Raw genomic sequence first — 18,144 nt, 5'->3', positions numbered from 1 at the left:
TGGAGGTAGAGGAGGTAGAGGAGGGATAGGAGCTAGAGGAGGGATAGGAGGTACAGGAGGTAGAGGAGGGATAGGAGGTAGAGGAGGGATAGGGGGTAGAGGAGGGATAGGAGGTAGAGGAGGGATAGGAGGTAGAGGAGGGATAGGAGGTAGAGGAGGTAGAGGGGAGATAGGAGGTAGAGGAGGGATAGGAGGTACAGGAGGTACAGGAGGTAGAGGAGGTAGAGGAGGGATAGGAGGTAGAGGAGGGATAGGGGGTAGAGGAGGTAGAGGAGGGATAGGAGGTAGAGGAGGGATAGGAGGTACAGGAGGTACAGGAGGTAGAGGAGGTAGAGGAGGTAGAGGAGGTACAGGAGGTAGAGGAGGTAGAGGAGGTAGAGGGGGGATAGGAGCTAGAGGAGGGATAGGAGGTACAGGAGGTACAGGAGGTAGAGGAGGTAGAGGAGGTACAGGAGGTAGAGGAGGTAGAGGGGGGATAGGAGCTAGAGGAGGGATAGGAGGTACAGGAGGTACAGGAGGTAGAGGAGGTAGAGGAGGTAGAGGAGGGAGAGGAGGTAGAGGGGGGATAGGGAGCTAGAGGAGGGATAGGGAGGTACAGGAGGTACAGGAGGTAGAGGAGGTAGAGGGGGGATAGGAGGTAGAGGAGGGATAGGGAGGTACAGGAGGGTACAGGAGGTAGAGGAGGTAGAGGAGGGATAGGAGGTAGAGGAGGGATAGGGGTAGAGGAGGTAGAGGAGGGATAGGGGTAGAGGAGGTAGAGGAGGGAGAGGAGGTAGAGGAGGGATAGGAGGTACAGGAGGTACAGGAGGTAGAGGAGGTAGAGGAGGTAGAGGAGGTAGAGGAGGTAGAGGAGGTAGAGCAGGGATAGGGCGTAGAGGAGGTAGAGGAGGATAGGAGGTACAGGAGGTACAGGAGGTACAGGAGGTAGAGGAGGTAGAGGAGGTACAGGTAGAAGAGATATAACAACTAGTCTACACTATGTTAATATAACATCTAGAATAAAAAAAATGAATTCCCTGTCAAAAACCTGAACACTACTGTACTCTGGAATCTTAATAACAGTACAGCCAAACCCTAACCTTACTGCCGACGAAGAAAGGAACACATGAAAGAGATTAAAAATAAATATTTTTCATCTATTCCAGACAAATATTTTCAGAGCAGGAATTGGTAGATGCAGCTGCTGGTATTAAATGTATGTCTAAGGCACCGACTGCAGGTGCATTCTACAGATAACGTGTCTGAAACGGATTGGAGTTTAGAGATGGCTTCTGTACAGCAATCCTTTCTTTCTATCATCCTGTCTCCCTCTCTCTTCTCTATTTCTCTCTCTATTTCTCCCTCTCCCAACATCTCTTTATCTCTCTCTCTCTCACACACCCTCTCTTTCTCTCTCTCTCTCACACCCTCTCTTTCTCTCTCTCTCACACACCCTCTCTCTCTCACACACACCATCTCTCTCTCTCTCTCTCTCTCTCTCTCTCTCTCTCTCTCTCTCTCTCTCTCACCCTCTCTCTCTCTCCTTCTCTCACCCTCTTTCTCTCTCTCTCTCTCACACCCCCCTCTCTTTCTCTCTCACACACCCTCTCTTTCTCTCTCTCTCTCTCTCTCTCTCTCTCTCTCTCTCTCTCTCTCTCTCACACACACACCCTCTCTCTCTCACACACCTCTCTCTCTCTCTCTCTCCCTCTCTCTCTCCCTCTCTCTCACCCTCTCTCTCTCACCCTCTCACCCTCTCTCTCACACACCCTCTCTCTCTCTCTCACACCCCCCTCTCTCTGTCTCACACACCTCCCCTGTCTCTCTCTCTCACACACCCTCTCACCCTCTCTCTCCAACTCTCTCTCTCTCTCTCCCTCTCTCTCTCTCTCTCTCTCTCTCTCTCTCTCTCTCTCTCTCACCCTCTCTCTCTCTCCTTCTCTCACCCTCTTTCTCTCTCACTCTCTCTCACACCCCCCCTCTCTTTCTCTCTCACACACCCTCTCTTTCTCTCTCTCTCTCACACATCCTCTCTCTCTCTCACACACCTCTCTCTCTCTCTCTCTCTCTCTCTCCCTCTCTCTCTCTCTCTCTCTCACCCTCTCTCTCTCTCACCCTCTCACCCTCTCTCTCACACACCCTCTCTCTCTCACACCCCCTCTCTCTCTGTCTCACACACCTCCCCTGTCTCTCTCTCTCTCTCACCCCCTCTCTCTCTCTCTCTCTCTCTCTCCTACACAGACAGCTCCTCTTGTTCGTGACTGTTCATGCATGACAGCATGGCTGGATGGAGAACATATTGTTCCATCAATCAAATCTCATTCTTCTCTCTAGCAGAACAGAACACAACTGAGGATAGTAACTGACTGGCTGTCTATAAGCCTGTCTGTCCAGACACATGGACCAGTTGTGTAATAATTTAGACATGTCAAATACTCCTCCATACAGTACCATACAGTACCATATCATACAGTACCATACAGTACCATACAGTACCATACCATACAGTACCATACAGTACCATACCATACAGTACCATACAGTACCATACAATACAGTATCATACAGTACCATACCATACAGTACCATACAGTATCATACAGTATTATACAGTACCATACAATACCGTATCATACAGTACCATACAGTACCATACAGTACCGTACAATACAGTATCATACAGTACCATACTATACAGTATCATACAGTACAATACCATACAGTACCATACAGTATCATACCATACAGTACCATACAGTACCATACAATACAGTACCATACAGTATCAAACAGTACCATATACTATCATACAATACCATACAGTACATTACAGTACCATACAGTACCATACCATACAGTACCATACAGTATCATACAGTACCATACAGTATCATACAGTACCATACAGTACATTACAGTATCATACAGTATCATACATTATCATACAGTACCATATACTATCATACCATACAGTACATTACAGTACCATACAGTACGATACCATACAGCATCATACAGTACCATATAGTATCATACAGTACCATATAGTATCATACAGTACCATACAGTACATTACAGTATCATACAGTACCATACACTATCATACAGTACCATACAGTATCATACAGTATCATTCCATACAGTACCATACAGCACAGTGCCATACAATACAGTACCATACCATACATTACCATACCATACAGTACCATACATTACAATACCATACAGAACCATACAGTAAAATACAGTATCATACAGCACCATACAGTATCATACAATACCATACAGACCAATACCATACAGTACCATACAGTACCATACCATACAGTACCAAACAGTATCACACAGTACCATACCATACAGAACCATATGGTACCATACAGTACCATACAGACCAATACCATACAGTACCATACCATACAGAACCATATGGTACCATACAGTACTATACAGACCAATACCATACAGTACCATACAGTACCATACCACACAGTACCATACCATACAGTACCACATAGTACCATACATTACCATACCATTCAGTTCCATACCATACAGCACAATACAGTACCACAACATACATTACCATACAGTACCATACAATAAAGTACCATACAGCACCATACAGTACCATACCATAAAGTGCCATACACTACCATATCATATAGTATCATACAGTACCATACATTACCATACCATACAGTACCATACAGTTTCATACAGTACCATACCATACAGTACCATATAGTACCATACAGTACAATACCATACAGTTCCATACAGTATCATACCATACAGTACCATACAGTACCATACAGACCGTACCATACAGCACCATACCATACAGTACCATACAGTACAATACCATACAGTACCATACAGTATCATACCATACAGTACCATACCGTACATTACCATTCCATACACTATCATACCATACAGTACCATACAGTATCATACCATACAGTACCATACCATACATTACCATTCCATACAGTATCATACCATACAGTACCATACCATACATTACCATACCATACAGTATCATACAGTACCATACATTATCATAGCATACATTACCATACAGTATCATACCATACATTACCATACAGTATCATACCATACAGTACCATAAAGTATCATACCATATAGTACCATACCATAGAGTACCATACATTACCATACCATATAGTACCATACCATAGAGTACCATACATTACCATACCATACAGTACCATACATTACCATACAGTATGATACCATACAATACCATACATTACCATACAGTATCATACCATACAGTACCATACATTACCATACAGTATCATACCATACAGTACCGTACCATAGATTACCATACATTACCATACCATACAATACCATACAGTACCATACAGCATCATACCATACAGTACCATACCATATAATACCATACAGTACCATACAGTACCATACCATGCAGTACCATACAGTACCATACATTACCATACCATACCACCATTTTATTGCATTTGCAATTGCAACAAATAATCTGCTCAGACCCCAACCAAGGAGCATTAAAAGTCGTGCTATAAATTCTCAGACAACCCAAAGATTCCTTGATGCCCTTCCAGACTCCCTCTGCCTACCCAAGGACGTCAGAGGACAAAAATCAGTTAACCACCTAACCGAGGAACTCAATTTAACCTTGCGCAATACCCTAGATGTAGTTGCACCCATAAAAATGAAAATTGGAACGGAAATGGCGCCACACCAAACTGGAAGTCTTCCGACTAGCTTGGAAAGACAGTACCGTGCAGTATCGAAGAGCCCTCACTGCTGCTCGATCATCCTATTTTTCCAACTTAATTGAGGAAAATAAGAACAATCTGAAATGTCTTTTTGATACTGTCGCAAAGCTAACTAAAAAGCAGCATTCGCAAATGGAGGATGGCTTTCACTTCAGCAGTAATACATTTATGAACTTCTTTGAGGAAAAGATCATGATCATTAGAAAGCAAATTACGGACTCCTCTTTAAATCTGCGTATTCCTCCAAAGCTCCATTGTCCTGAGTCTGCACAACTCTGCCAGGACCTAGGATCAAGGGAGATACTAAAGTGTTTTAGTACTATATCTCTTGACACAATGATGAAAATAATCATCGCCTCTAAACCCTCAAGCTGCATACTGGACCCTATTCCAACTAAACTACTGAAAGAGCTGCTTCCTGTGCTTGGCCCTCCTATGTTGAACATAATAAATGGCTCTCTATCCACCGGATGTGTACCAAGCTCACTAAAAGTGGCAGTAATAAAGCCTCTCTTGAAAAAGCCGAATCTTGACCCAGAAATTATAAAAAACTATCGGCCTATATCGAATCTCCCATTCCTCTCAAAAATTTTAGAAAAAGCTGTTGCGCAGCAACTCACTGCCTTCCTGAAGACAAACAATGTATACGAAACGCTTCAGTCTGGTTTTAGACCCCATCATAGCACTGAGACTGCACTTGTGAAGGTGGTAAATGACCTTTTAATGACGTCAGACCGAGGCTCTGCATCTGTCCTCGTGCTCCTAGATCTTAGTGCTGCTTTTGATACCATCGACCACCACATTCTTTTGGAGAGATTGGAAACCCAAATTGGTCTACATGGACAAGTTCTGGCCTGGTTTAGATCTTATCTGTCGGAAAGATATCAGGTTGTCTCTGTGAATGGTTTGTCCTCTGACAAATCAATTGTACATTTTGGTGTTCCTCAAGGTTCCGTTTTAGGACCACTATTGTTTTCACTATATATTTTACCTCTTGGGGATGTCATTCGAAAACATAATGTTAAATTTCACTGCTATGCGGACGACACACAGCTGTACATTTCAATGAAACATGGTGAAGCCCCAAAACTGCCCTCGCTAGAAGCCTGTGTTTCAGACATAAAGAAGTGGATGGCTGCAAACTTTCTACTTTTAAACTCGGACAAAACAGAGATGCTTGTTCTAGGTCCCAAGAAACAAAGAGATCTTCTGTTGAATCTGACAATTAATCTAGATGGTTGTACAGTCGTCTCAAATAAAACTGTGAAGGACCTCGGCGTTACTCTGGACCCTGATCTCTCTTTTGAAGAACATATCAAGACTGTTTCAAGGACAGCTTTTTTCCATCTACGTAACATTGCAAAAATCAGAAACTTTCTGTCCAAAAATGATGCAGAAAAATTAATCCATGCTTTTGTTACTTCTAGGCTGGACTACTGCAATGCTCTACTTTCCGGCTACCCGGATAAAGCACTAAACAAACTTCAGTTAGTGCTAAATGCGGCTGCTAGAATCCTGACTAGAACCAAAAAATGTGATCATATTACTCCAGTGCTAGCCTCCCTACACTGGCTTCCTGTTAAGGCAAGGGCTGATTTCAAGGTTTTACTGCTAACCTACAAAGCATTACATGGGCTTGCTCCTACCTATCTTTCCGATTTGGTCCTGCCGTACATACCTACACGTACGCTACGGTCACAAGATGCAGGCCTCCTAATTGTCCCTAGAATTTCTAAGCAAACGGCTGGAGGTAGGGCTTTCTCCTATAGAGCTCCATTTTTATGGAATGGTCTGCCTACCCATGTGAGAGACGCAGACTCAGTCTCAACCTTTAAGTCTTTACTGAAGACTTATCTCTTCAGTAGGTCCTATGATTAAGTATAGTCTGGCCCAGGAGTGTGAAGGTGAACGGAAAGGCTGGAGCAACGAACCGCCCTTGCTGTCTCTGCCTTGCCGGTTCCCCTCTCTCCACTGGGATTCTCTGCCTCTAACCCTATTACAGGGGCTGAGTCACTGGCTTACTGGTGTTCTTCCATGCCGTCCATGGGAGGGGTGCGTCACTTGAGTGGGTTGAGTCACTGACGTGGTCTTCCTGTCTGGGTTGGCGCCCCCCTTGGGTTGTGCCGTGGCGGAGATCTTTGTGGGCTATACTCGGCCTTGTCTTAGGACGGTAAGTTGGTGGTTGGAGACATCCCTCTAGTGGTGTGGGGGGCCGTGCTTTGGCAAAGTGGGTGGGGTTATATCCTGCCTGTTTGGCCCTGTCCGGGGTATCATCGGATGGGGCCACAGTGTCTTCTGATCCCTCCTGTCTCAGCCTCCAGTATTTATGCTGCAGTAGTTTGTGTCGGGGGGCTAGGGTCAGTCTGTTACATCTGGAGTATTTCTCTTGTCTTATCCGGTGTCCTGTGTGAATTTAAATATGCTCTCTCTAATTCTCTCTTTCTCTCTTTCTTTCTTTCTCTCGGAGGACCTGAGCCCTAGGACCATGCCTCAGGACTACCTGGCATGATGACTCCTTGCTGTCCCCAGTCCACCTGGCCGTGCTGCTGCTCCAGTTTCAACTGTTCTGCCTGCGGCTATGGAACCCTGACCTGTTCACCGGACGTGCTTGTTGCACCCTCGACAACTACTATGATTATTATTATTTGACCATGCTGGTCATTTATGAACATTTTAACATCTTGACCATGTTCTGTTATAATATCCACCTGGCACAGCCAGAAGAGGACTGGCCACCCCTCATAGCCTGGTTCCTTCTTTCACATGCATTGCTTGCTGTTTGGGGTTTTAGGCTGGGTTTCTGTACAGCACTTTGAGATATCAGCTGATGTACGAAGGGCTATATAAATACATTTGATTTGATACTGTCCCATACAGTATCATACCATACAGTATCATGCCATACAGTCCCATACAGTATCATATTATACAGTACAGTGCCATTATCATACCATACTGTATCATATTATACAGTACCATACAGTATCAAACAGTAGCAGAAACTTTTCAGTGAGGCCATTCTTCTGCCAATGTATGTCTATGGAGATTGCATGGCTGTGAGCTCGATTTTATACACCTGTCAGCAACGGGTGTTGCTGAAATATCTTAATCCACTCATTTGAAGGGGTGTCCACATACTATGTTATATTCACTGTATAGTGTATGTAGATATCTTAGTTAGTAATAATACTATATTTCCCTTGATGCTGAACATACCCCACTCTCCCCTAGGCAATCAACATACCCCACTCTACCTTAGGCACTGAACATACCCCACTCTCCCCTAGGCAATCAACATACCCCACTCTCCCCTAGGCAATCAACATACCCCACTCTCCCCTAGGCAATCAACATACCCCACTTTCTCCTAGGCAATCAACATACCCCACTCTCCCCTAGGCAATCAACATACCCCACTCTCCCCTAGGCAATCAACATACCCCACTCTCCCCTAGGCAATCAACATACCCCACTCTCCCCTAGGCAATCAACATACCCCACTTTCTCCTAGGCAATCAACATACCCCACTCTCCCCTAGGCAATCAACATACCCCACTCTCCCCTAGGCAATCAACATACCCCACTCTCCCCTCGGCAATCAGCATACCCCACTCTCCCCTAGGCAATCAATTTACCCCACTCTCCCCTAGGCAATCAACATACCCCACTCTCCCCTAGGCAATCAATTTACCCCACTCTCCCCTAGGAAATCAACATACCCCACTCTCCCCTAGGCAATCAACATACCTCACTCTCCCCTAGGCAATCAATTTACCCCACTCTCCCCTAGGAAATCAACATACCCCACTCTCCCCTAGGCTATTTGAGACAAAACCAGACTTTCTCTCCATGTCTGTTTCCCAGTCACACAGCTTTGGCCACAACCCCAGTCAAGCCCTAGCCGCAGGCGGAGGCAGAGGTACCTCAAGTGTCACCAATTTGTCTTTCTTAGAAAAGACGCTAACATGTTGTTGTCAAAGCCAGAGTATGTGTGTTTGTGTGTGTGTACGTGTGTGTGCGCGTGTGTGTGTATGTGTGTGTGTGCGTGCGTGCATGTGTGTGCGTGCGTGTGCGCTTGTGTGTGTGTGTGTGTGTGCGTGCGCCTGCGTGCATGCATGTGTGTGTGTGCGCTTGTGTGTGTGTGTGCGCTTGTGTTTGTGTGCGTTTGTGTGCGCTGTGTGTGTGTGTGTGTGTGTGTGTGTGTGTGTGTGTGTGTGTGTGTGTGTGTGTGTGTGTGTGTGTGTGTGTGTGTGTGTGGCCAGAGGAGGTTAGGGACTTACTGGTTTTTCTCCAGAGTTAGGAGCAGCTGTTCCTCCTCTGTTTCTATCAGTACCTTCAGAGATGCAGGATGGCCCTGAAATCACAACGGAAGAGGGCTATTACATGATGACAATTACATCAAATCAAAGTTGATCGGTCACGTACGCAGGATTCGGCGAGGTGTAAACCAGGAATGAGATTGGTTACTTGGAACTACCTCGCAACATATCAACAAAGTCAACATAACAATATAACAATAATAACAATAACACAATAAGGCAATAAGTGGTGAGATAAACACATATTAAAAAGTCTAATATTATTATCAGATGAGCTTTTAGAGAGGAGACCCAGAGACGTCAAGTGGACGCACAGACACCCGGCTGGTGTTAAAGGAAGAGACACCCGCCTGGTGTTAAAGGAAGAGACACCCGGCTGGTGTTAAAGGCTTTAAGACACCCAGCTGGTGTTAAAAGAAGAGACACCCGACTGGTGTTAAAGGAAGAGACACCCGCCTGGTGTTAAAGGAAGGGGAAGAGACACCCGGCTGGTGTTAAAGGAAGAGACACCCGGCTGGTGTTAAAGGAAGAGGCACCCGGCTGGTGTTAAAGGAAGAGACACCCGGCTGGTGTTAAAGGCTTTAAGACACCCGGCTGGTGTTAAAGGAAGAGACACCCGGCTGGTGTTAAAGGAAGAGACACACACCTGGTGTTAAAGGAAGAGGCACTCGCCTGGTGTTAAAGGAAGAGACACCCGCCTGGTGTTAAAGGAAGAGACACCCGGCTGGTGTTAAAGGAAGAGACACCCGGCTGGTGTTAAAGGAAGAGACACCCGGCTGGTGTTAAAGGAAGAGACACCCGACTGGTGTTAAAGGAAGACATGGACAGCAACAGCCTCCTTGACTGTCTTGTCATGAGAGGACTCTGACATTTATTTAAAATTATTCTAAACATTTATTTTACATTATTCTAAGCTTTTGTGCTTCCAAAAGCTACCCAGCTCTTTTCTGCTTCCAGAAGCTACCCAACTCTATTCTGCTTCGAGAAGCTACCCAGCGCTATTCTGCTTCGAGAAGCTACCCAGCGCTATTCTGATTCCTGAAGCTACCCAGCGCTATTCTGCTTCCAGAAGCTACCCAGCGCTATTCTGCTTCCAGAAGCTACCCAGCGCTATTCTGCTTCGAGAAGCTACCCAGCGCTATTCTGCTTCGAGAAGCTACCCAGCGCTATTCTGCTTCGAGAAGTTACCCAGCGCTATTCTGATTCCTGAAGCTACCCAGCGCTATTCTGCTTCCAGAAGCTACCCAGCGCTATTCTGCTTCCAGAAGCTACCCAGCTCTATTCTGCTTCCAGAAGCTACCCAGCGCTATTCTGCTTCCAGAAGCTACCCAGCGCTATTCTGCTTCCAGAAGCTACCCAGCGCTATTCTGCTTCGAGAAGCTACCCAGCGCTATTCTGCTTCGAGAAGCTACCCAGCGCTATTCTGCTTCGAGAAGTTACCCAGCGCTATTCTGATTCCTGAAGCTACCCAGCGCTATTCTGCTTCCAGAAGCTACCCAGCGCTATTCTGCTTCCAGAAGCTACCCAGCGCTATTCTGCTTCCAGAAGCTACCCAGCGCTATTCTGCTTCCAGAAGCTACCCAGCGCTATTCTGCTTCCAGAAGCTACCCAGCTCTATTCTGCTTCCAGAAGCTACCCAACTCTATTCTGCTTCCAGAAGCTAACCAGCGCTATTCTGCTTCCAGAAGCGACTGGGTTTAAGGAGCCAATAAAGGATGCACTTCCTCTCAAATAATGAATTTGTTTGAAAGCCTTTTCAGCCCTTGATGTATCTCAGAGGCACTGCGTTGGGGATTAGCTTTATGTTTTAATACCGTTTGACATTAATCCTGAATCTCAGCCCCGACCCTCAGCACCTCAGAGTTAAAGCTCTGTCTTTCTGTGAGTGTGTGTGTGTGTGTGTGTGTGTGTGTGTCTCAGCACCTCAGCTCTGTGAGGTGCCATGTGTCTGCTTTATTGTAATGAGAAATGGCCCTGAATCATACCTAACCCCCCTCTCTCTCTCTCTCTCCATCTTCTCTCTCTCTCTCCCTCTTTTTTCTATCTCACTCTCTCTCTTTCTCTCTCTCTTTCTCTCCCTCCCTACCTCTCTCTCCCTTCCTCCCTACCTCTCTATCTCTCTCTATCATCCATACCTCTCTCCCTCTTCGTCCCTACGTCTCTCTCTCTCCCTCCCTACCTCTCTCTCTCCCTTCATACCTCTCTCTCTCTCTCTCTCTCTCTCTCTATCCTCCCTACCTCTCTCTCTCTACCTTCATAGCGCTCTCTCTCTCCCTACCTCTCTCTCTCACTCGCATACATTCTCTCATTCTATCTCTCTGTATCGCACACACACACACACACACACACACACACACACACACACACACACACACACACACACACACACACACACACACACACACACACACACACACACACACACACACACACACACACACACACACACACACACACACAGAGAAACACACATGCACACAAACACACTCACACAAACACATGCACACACACACACACTCTCAATGTGAGGTCCTGTTTAGGTCAATGACTCAGGAGGTCAGGGGAAAGAGCAATGCCCTGTAGGCCAAGTCATCCATCCCTTTACCCACAGATATATACTATATAGAGTAGTAGACTATATACCACAGATATATACTATATAGAGTTGTAGACTCTATACCACAGATATATACTATATAGAGTAGTAGACTCTATACCACAGATATATACTATATAGAGTAGTAGACTATATACCACAGATATATACTATATAAGGTAGTAGACTCTATACCACAGATATATACTATATAGAGTAGTAGACTCTATACCACAGATATATACTATATAGAGTAGTAGACTATATACCACAGATATATACTATATAGAGTAGTAGACTATATACCACCGATATATACTATATAGAGTAGTAGACTCTATACCACCGATATATACTATATAGAGTAGTAGACTATATACCACAGATATATACTATATAGAGTAGTAGACTCTATACCACAGATATATACTATATAGAGTAGTAGACTCTATACCACAGATATATACTATATAGAGTAGTAGACTATATACCACCGATATATACTATATAGAGTAGTAGACTATATACCACCGATATATACTATATAGAGTAGTAGACTCTATACCACAGATATATACTATATAGAGTAGTAGACTCTATACCACAGATATATACTATATAGAGTAGTAGACTATATACCACAGATATATACTATATAGAGTAGTAGACTCTATACCACAGATATATACTATATAGAGTAGTAGACTCTATACCACAGATATATACTATATAGAGTAGTAGACTATATACCACAGATATATACTATATAGAGTAGTAGACTCTATACCACAGATATATACTATATAGAGTAGTAGACTATATACCACAGATATATACTATATAGAGTAGTAGACTATATACCACCGATATATACTATATAGAGTAGTAGACTATATACCACTGATATATACTATATAGAGTAGTAGACTCTATACCACAGATATATACTATATAGAGTAGTAGACTATATACCACCGATATATACTATATAGAGTAGTAGACTATATACCACCGATATATACTATATAGAGTAGTAGACTCTATACCACAGATATATACTATATAGAGTAGTAGACTATATACCACCGATATATACTATATAGAGTAGTAGACTATATACCACCGATATATACTATATAGAGTAGTAGACTATATACCACCGATATATACTATATAGAGTAGTAGACTCTATACCACAGATATATACTATATAGAGTAGTAGACTATATACCACCGATATATACTATATAGAGTAGTAGACTATATACCACCGATATATACTATATAGAGTAGTAGACTATATACCACCGATATATACTATATAGAGTCGTAGACTATATACCACCGATATATACTATATAGAGTAGTAGACTATATACCACCGATATATACTATATAGAGTAGTAGACTCTATACCACAGATATATACTATATAGAGTAGTAGACTATATACCACCGATATATACTATATAGAGTAGTAGACTCTATACCACAGATATATACTATATAGAGTAGTAGACTATATACCACCGATATATACTATATAGAGTAGTAGACTCTATACCACAGATATATACTATATAGAGTAGTAGACTATATACCACCGATATATACTATATAGAGTAGTAGACTATATACCACCGATATATACTATATAGAGTAGTAGACTATATACCACCGATATATACTATATAGAGTAGTAGACTATATACCACCGATATATACTATATAGAGTAGTAGACTCTATACCACAGAAATATACTATATAGAGTAGTAGACTATATACCACCGATATATACTATATAGAGTAGTAGACTCTATACCACAGATATATACTATATAGAGTAGTAGACTATATACCACCGATATATACCATATAGAGTAGTAGACTCTATACCACAGATATATACTATATAGAGTAGTAGACTATATACCACCGATATATACTATATAGAGTAGTAGACTATATACCACAGATATATACTATATAGAGTAGTAGACTCTATACCACAGATATATACTATATAGAGTAGTAGACTATATACCACCGATATATACTATATAGAGTAGTAGACTATATACCACCGATATATACTATATAGAGTAGTAGACTATATACCACCGATATATACTATATAGAGTAGTAGACTCTATACCACAGATATATACTATATAGAGTAGTAGACTATATACCACCGATATATACTATATAGAGTAGTAGACTATATACCACCGATATATACTATATAGAGTAGTAGACTCTATACCACAGATATATACTATATAGAGTAGTAGACTATATACCACCGATATATACTATATAGAGTAGTAGACTATATACCACAGATATATACTATATAGAGTAGTAGACTCTATACCACAGATATATACTATATAGAGTAGTAGACTATATACCACCGATATATACTATATAGAGTAGTAGACTATATACCACCGATATATACTATATAGAGTAGTAGACTCTATACCACAGATATATACTATATAGAGTAGTAGACTATATACCACCGATATATACTATATAGAGTAGTAGACTATATACCACAGATATCTACTATATAGAGTAGTAGACTATACACCACAGATATATACTATATAGAGTAGTAGACTCTATATCTAGGGGAGAGTATGCTAACGTTAGCTAGCTAGCTAAGACTGAGGGGAGAGCAGTAGTTTATCTAGATTACCTTAGCAGGTATTCTTGACAAACTTTACTGGTTAATTTGCATTCTGTCTAAAGTGCATTTGACAACATCATAATGAAAAATAAAGTGGTTTCCTACTCATTATTTTCCTTCTGTAGCAATGTCATCATATTTCCAAGCCACTAAAGTGTCATTTAGATGAAACAAATCACTAGCCTCCATTAATAATGACTGGTCATCACTCGACAGTATGGCTGAGAGGGTCTTGAGAACATTGATAACCATGGCGTGACGTAACCTGGTTGGCGAAAATGGCCTTCTATTACACTTAACTGTTATCCCACCTCCCATTTGGTTAGCCTGGAACCCAAACTGACTATCACCTCTGTTTCACTATTGTTTCTTCAGTTTGATCGCCAATAGGCATCTTGTGTAGACCCGCCCTGGTTGATATTGACCTGTGATTGGAGCAGAGTGACTGGTCTCCATTCTTCTCCGACCAATAGGAGAGGTACAGTTGTCCCGTAGTGCTTCAGCTTGGCAGTAGCCCTCTGCTGATTGGTTGCAGTAAAAGGCTTCCCTGTGGATGAGAGAAGTAAAAACACATTAGAAGAAGTAATGAGACTTTGTTGACGTACTCACCCAATCACATTGAGTGTCTGTAGAGATTCAGCTCAGTAAACAAAGAAACTAACCTATAGAAACAACAAGATAGTGCTCACTTCAATGAGGAAACACATCCACTTGGATGACAGTTGACATACTCATCAATTCACATTTAAAGTGAGTGTATCAGTCTGGCGAACTGATATTGGTTTAACGTAGTTGGCAGCCTCATTCTTTACTGAGCTGTTTTCCTGCAGACCCTTGTAAAGCAGATCTGTCATCCCATCCCCATTATAAAGACCTGGGGGGATACCATTGTAACAGTTTAACAGTAAGTGGTAGGACAGGGTTTGACACGACACTAACCCTGCAATACAGGATGTCACAATTACATGTAATTACTGTAGTCCTATCTGACAGATAGACCGTGGAAATAGCACCTTGTGTTGCAGCTGACAGGATAATGAAATAATAAAATGGCAGACATAAAAACCTCAGAGTTCTTTCAAGACATCTGTTTTTGTGCTTTTATATAGACTGGCAGTTAACACAAAGAGCCTGGCACACACACACACACACACACACACACACACACACACACACACACACACACACACACACACACACACACACACACACACACACACACACACACACACACACACACACACACACACACACACACACACACACACACACACACACACACACAGGCTCCAGAATCCAATAGCAGGGAACTTAAAGACCATGCTAACAGGATCTCTACTAATCCAATAGCAGGGTAGTTAAAGACCATGCTAACAGGATCTCTACTAATCCAATAGCAGGGTAGTTAAAGACCATGCTAACAGGATCTCTACTAATCCAATAGCAGGGTAGTTAAAGACCATGCTAACAGGATCTCTACTAATCCAATAGCAGGGTAGTTAAAGACCATGCTAACAGGATCTCTACTACAGTAATCAGACTAGTGGGGAAATCGAAACCCAGGGCTGTGTCTAAAATTGCACCCTATAGGACCTGGTCCAAAGTAGTGCACTATATAGGGAATGGGGTGGCATTTGGGAGGCAGACCAGGAGTGATATGATGGAAGTCATTCTGGAGATCCAGTGGCTTGTCTAAACACAGTTTAGTGGCTCCATTTGTCTCAGCAAAAAACACTGTGAATCAAATGTTTGTTTGTTCTTCCGGCTAAGACTCTCTCTCAAAGACCATTTCCAGATGGCTGGGATTCCCTCTGTGTGTTTTGTTCTTCTGGCTAAGCCTCTCTCTTCAAGACTGACCATTTCCAGGCGGCTGGATTCCCTCTGTGTGTTTTGTTCTTCCGGCTAAGCCTCTCTCTTCAAGACTGACCATTTCCAGACCGCTGGGTTCCCTCTGTGTGTTTTGTTCTTCCGGCTAAGACTCTCTCTTCAAGACTGACCATTTCCAGACCGCTGGGTTCCCTCTGTGTGTTTTGTTCTTCCGGCTAAGACTCTCTCTTCAAGACTGACCATTTCCAGACGGCTGGATTCCCTCTGTGTGTTTGTGTGACTGACTGATTTGTTTTTGGTCATTATGCAGTCAGTCAGTCGTTCGGCTGTGTTTGTGTGTGGGCTTAGAGGAAGTGTGTGTGTGTGTGTGGGGGGGGGCTTAGAGGAAGTGTGTTTCAGAGGGGGAACTGAAGGATATTGACCGTCCGTCCACCTTGTCCTTGTTATCTCAGTCTACTTCTGCATCACATTTCAAACACAACCCATGGCAGACTAAACCTTTTCTGATTGTATGAACAGAGTAGAGGAATGTGTGTGTGTGTGTGTGTGTGTGTGTGTGTGTGTGTGTGTGTGTGTGTGTGTGTGTGTGTGTGTGTGTGTGTGTGTGTGTGTGTATGAGACCTACACAGTGTTAACAAAGCCTGACCAAGACATTTGAGTGGAAACGTTGCACAATAAAACTGTGAGAGCGTTCAACAGTCTGCAAATATGTCTTTTTTTCAATCTATTTCTTTCTCTTCTCATTCTCATGACTCAACCGAAAGATTCTGAGTCAGCCAGCCTTGTTACCTAACCCCTGAAATTCCTCTGTCCTTCACTGTTAGCCAGCCTTGTTACCTAACCCCTGAAGTTCCTCTGTCCTTCACTGTTAGCCAGCCTTGTTACCTAACCCCTGAAGTTCCTCTGTCCTTCACTGTTAGCCAGCCTTGTTACCTAACCCCTGAAGTTCCTCTGTCCTTCACTGTTAGCCAGCCTTGTTACCTAACCCCTGAAATTCCTCTGTCCTTCACTGTTAGCCAGCCTTGTTACCTAACCCCTGAAATTCCTCTGTCCTTCACTGTTAGCCAGCCTTGTTACCTAACCCCTGAAGTTCCTCTGTCCTTCACTGTTAGCCAGCCTTGTTACCTAACCCCTGAAATTCCTCTGTCCTTCACTGTTAGCCAGCCTTGTTACCTAACCCCTGAAGTTCCTCTGTCCTTCACTGTTAGCCAGCCTTGTTACCTAACCCCTGAAATTCCTCTGTTCTTCACTGTTAGCCAGCCTTGTTACCTAACCCCTGAAGTTCCTCTGTCCTTCACTGTTAGCCAGCCTTGTTACCTAACCCCTGAAATTCCTCTGTCCTTCACTGTTAGCCAGCATTGTTACCTAACCCCTGAAGTTCCTCTGTCCTTCACTGTTAGCCAGCCTTGTTACCTAACCCCTGAAATTCCTCTGTCCTTCACTGTTAGCCAGCCTTGTTACCTAACCCCTGAAGTTCCTCTGTCCTTCACTGTTAGCCAGCCTTGTTACCTAACCCCTGAAGTTCCTCTGTCCTTCACTGTTAGCCAGCCTTGTTTACTCACCCCAACACTATGTCCTGACCTGTACTGAACCAGCCTTGTTTACTCACTCCAACACTATGTCCTGACCTGTACTGAACCAGCCTTGTTTACTCACCCCAACACTATGTCCTGACCTGTACTCCCCAGCTGAACCAGCCTTGTTAACTAACCCCAACACTATGTCCTGACCTGTACTGAACCAGCCTTGTTTACTCACCCCAACACTATGTCCTGACCTGTACTGAACCAGCCTTGTTAACTAACCCCAACACTATGTCCTGACCTGTACTGAACTAGCCTTGTTTACTCACCCCAACACTATGTCCTGACCTGTACTGAACCAGCCTTGTTAACTCACCCCAACAGTATGTCCTGACCGGTACACCCCAGCT

General features: G+C 43.4%; 1 protein-coding gene across 1 annotated transcript in view; it reads right to left on the bottom strand.

Moving 5' to 3' along the window:
* Window positions 1–18,144, bottom strand: part of LOC106577343 (disintegrin and metalloproteinase domain-containing protein 12) — a 207,367-nt gene that overhangs the window by 160,214 nt on the left and 29,009 nt on the right. The window contains exons 2-3 of the mRNA XM_045701159.1: window positions 14,810–14,931; window positions 9,051–9,124 (exon numbers count right to left, since the gene is read on the bottom strand). Of these exons, the coding sequence (XP_045557115.1) occupies window positions 9,051–9,124; window positions 14,810–14,931 (196 nt within the window). The remainder of the gene's footprint in view (window positions 1–9,050; window positions 9,125–14,809; window positions 14,932–18,144) is intronic.

Source organism: Salmo salar, chromosome ssa18 (assembly GCF_905237065.1).
Source record: "Salmo salar chromosome ssa18, Ssal_v3.1, whole genome shotgun sequence".
Lineage (NCBI taxonomy): Eukaryota > Metazoa > Chordata > Actinopteri > Salmoniformes > Salmonidae > Salmo > Salmo salar.
This window is presented reverse-complemented; position numbering and strand designations above follow the sequence as displayed.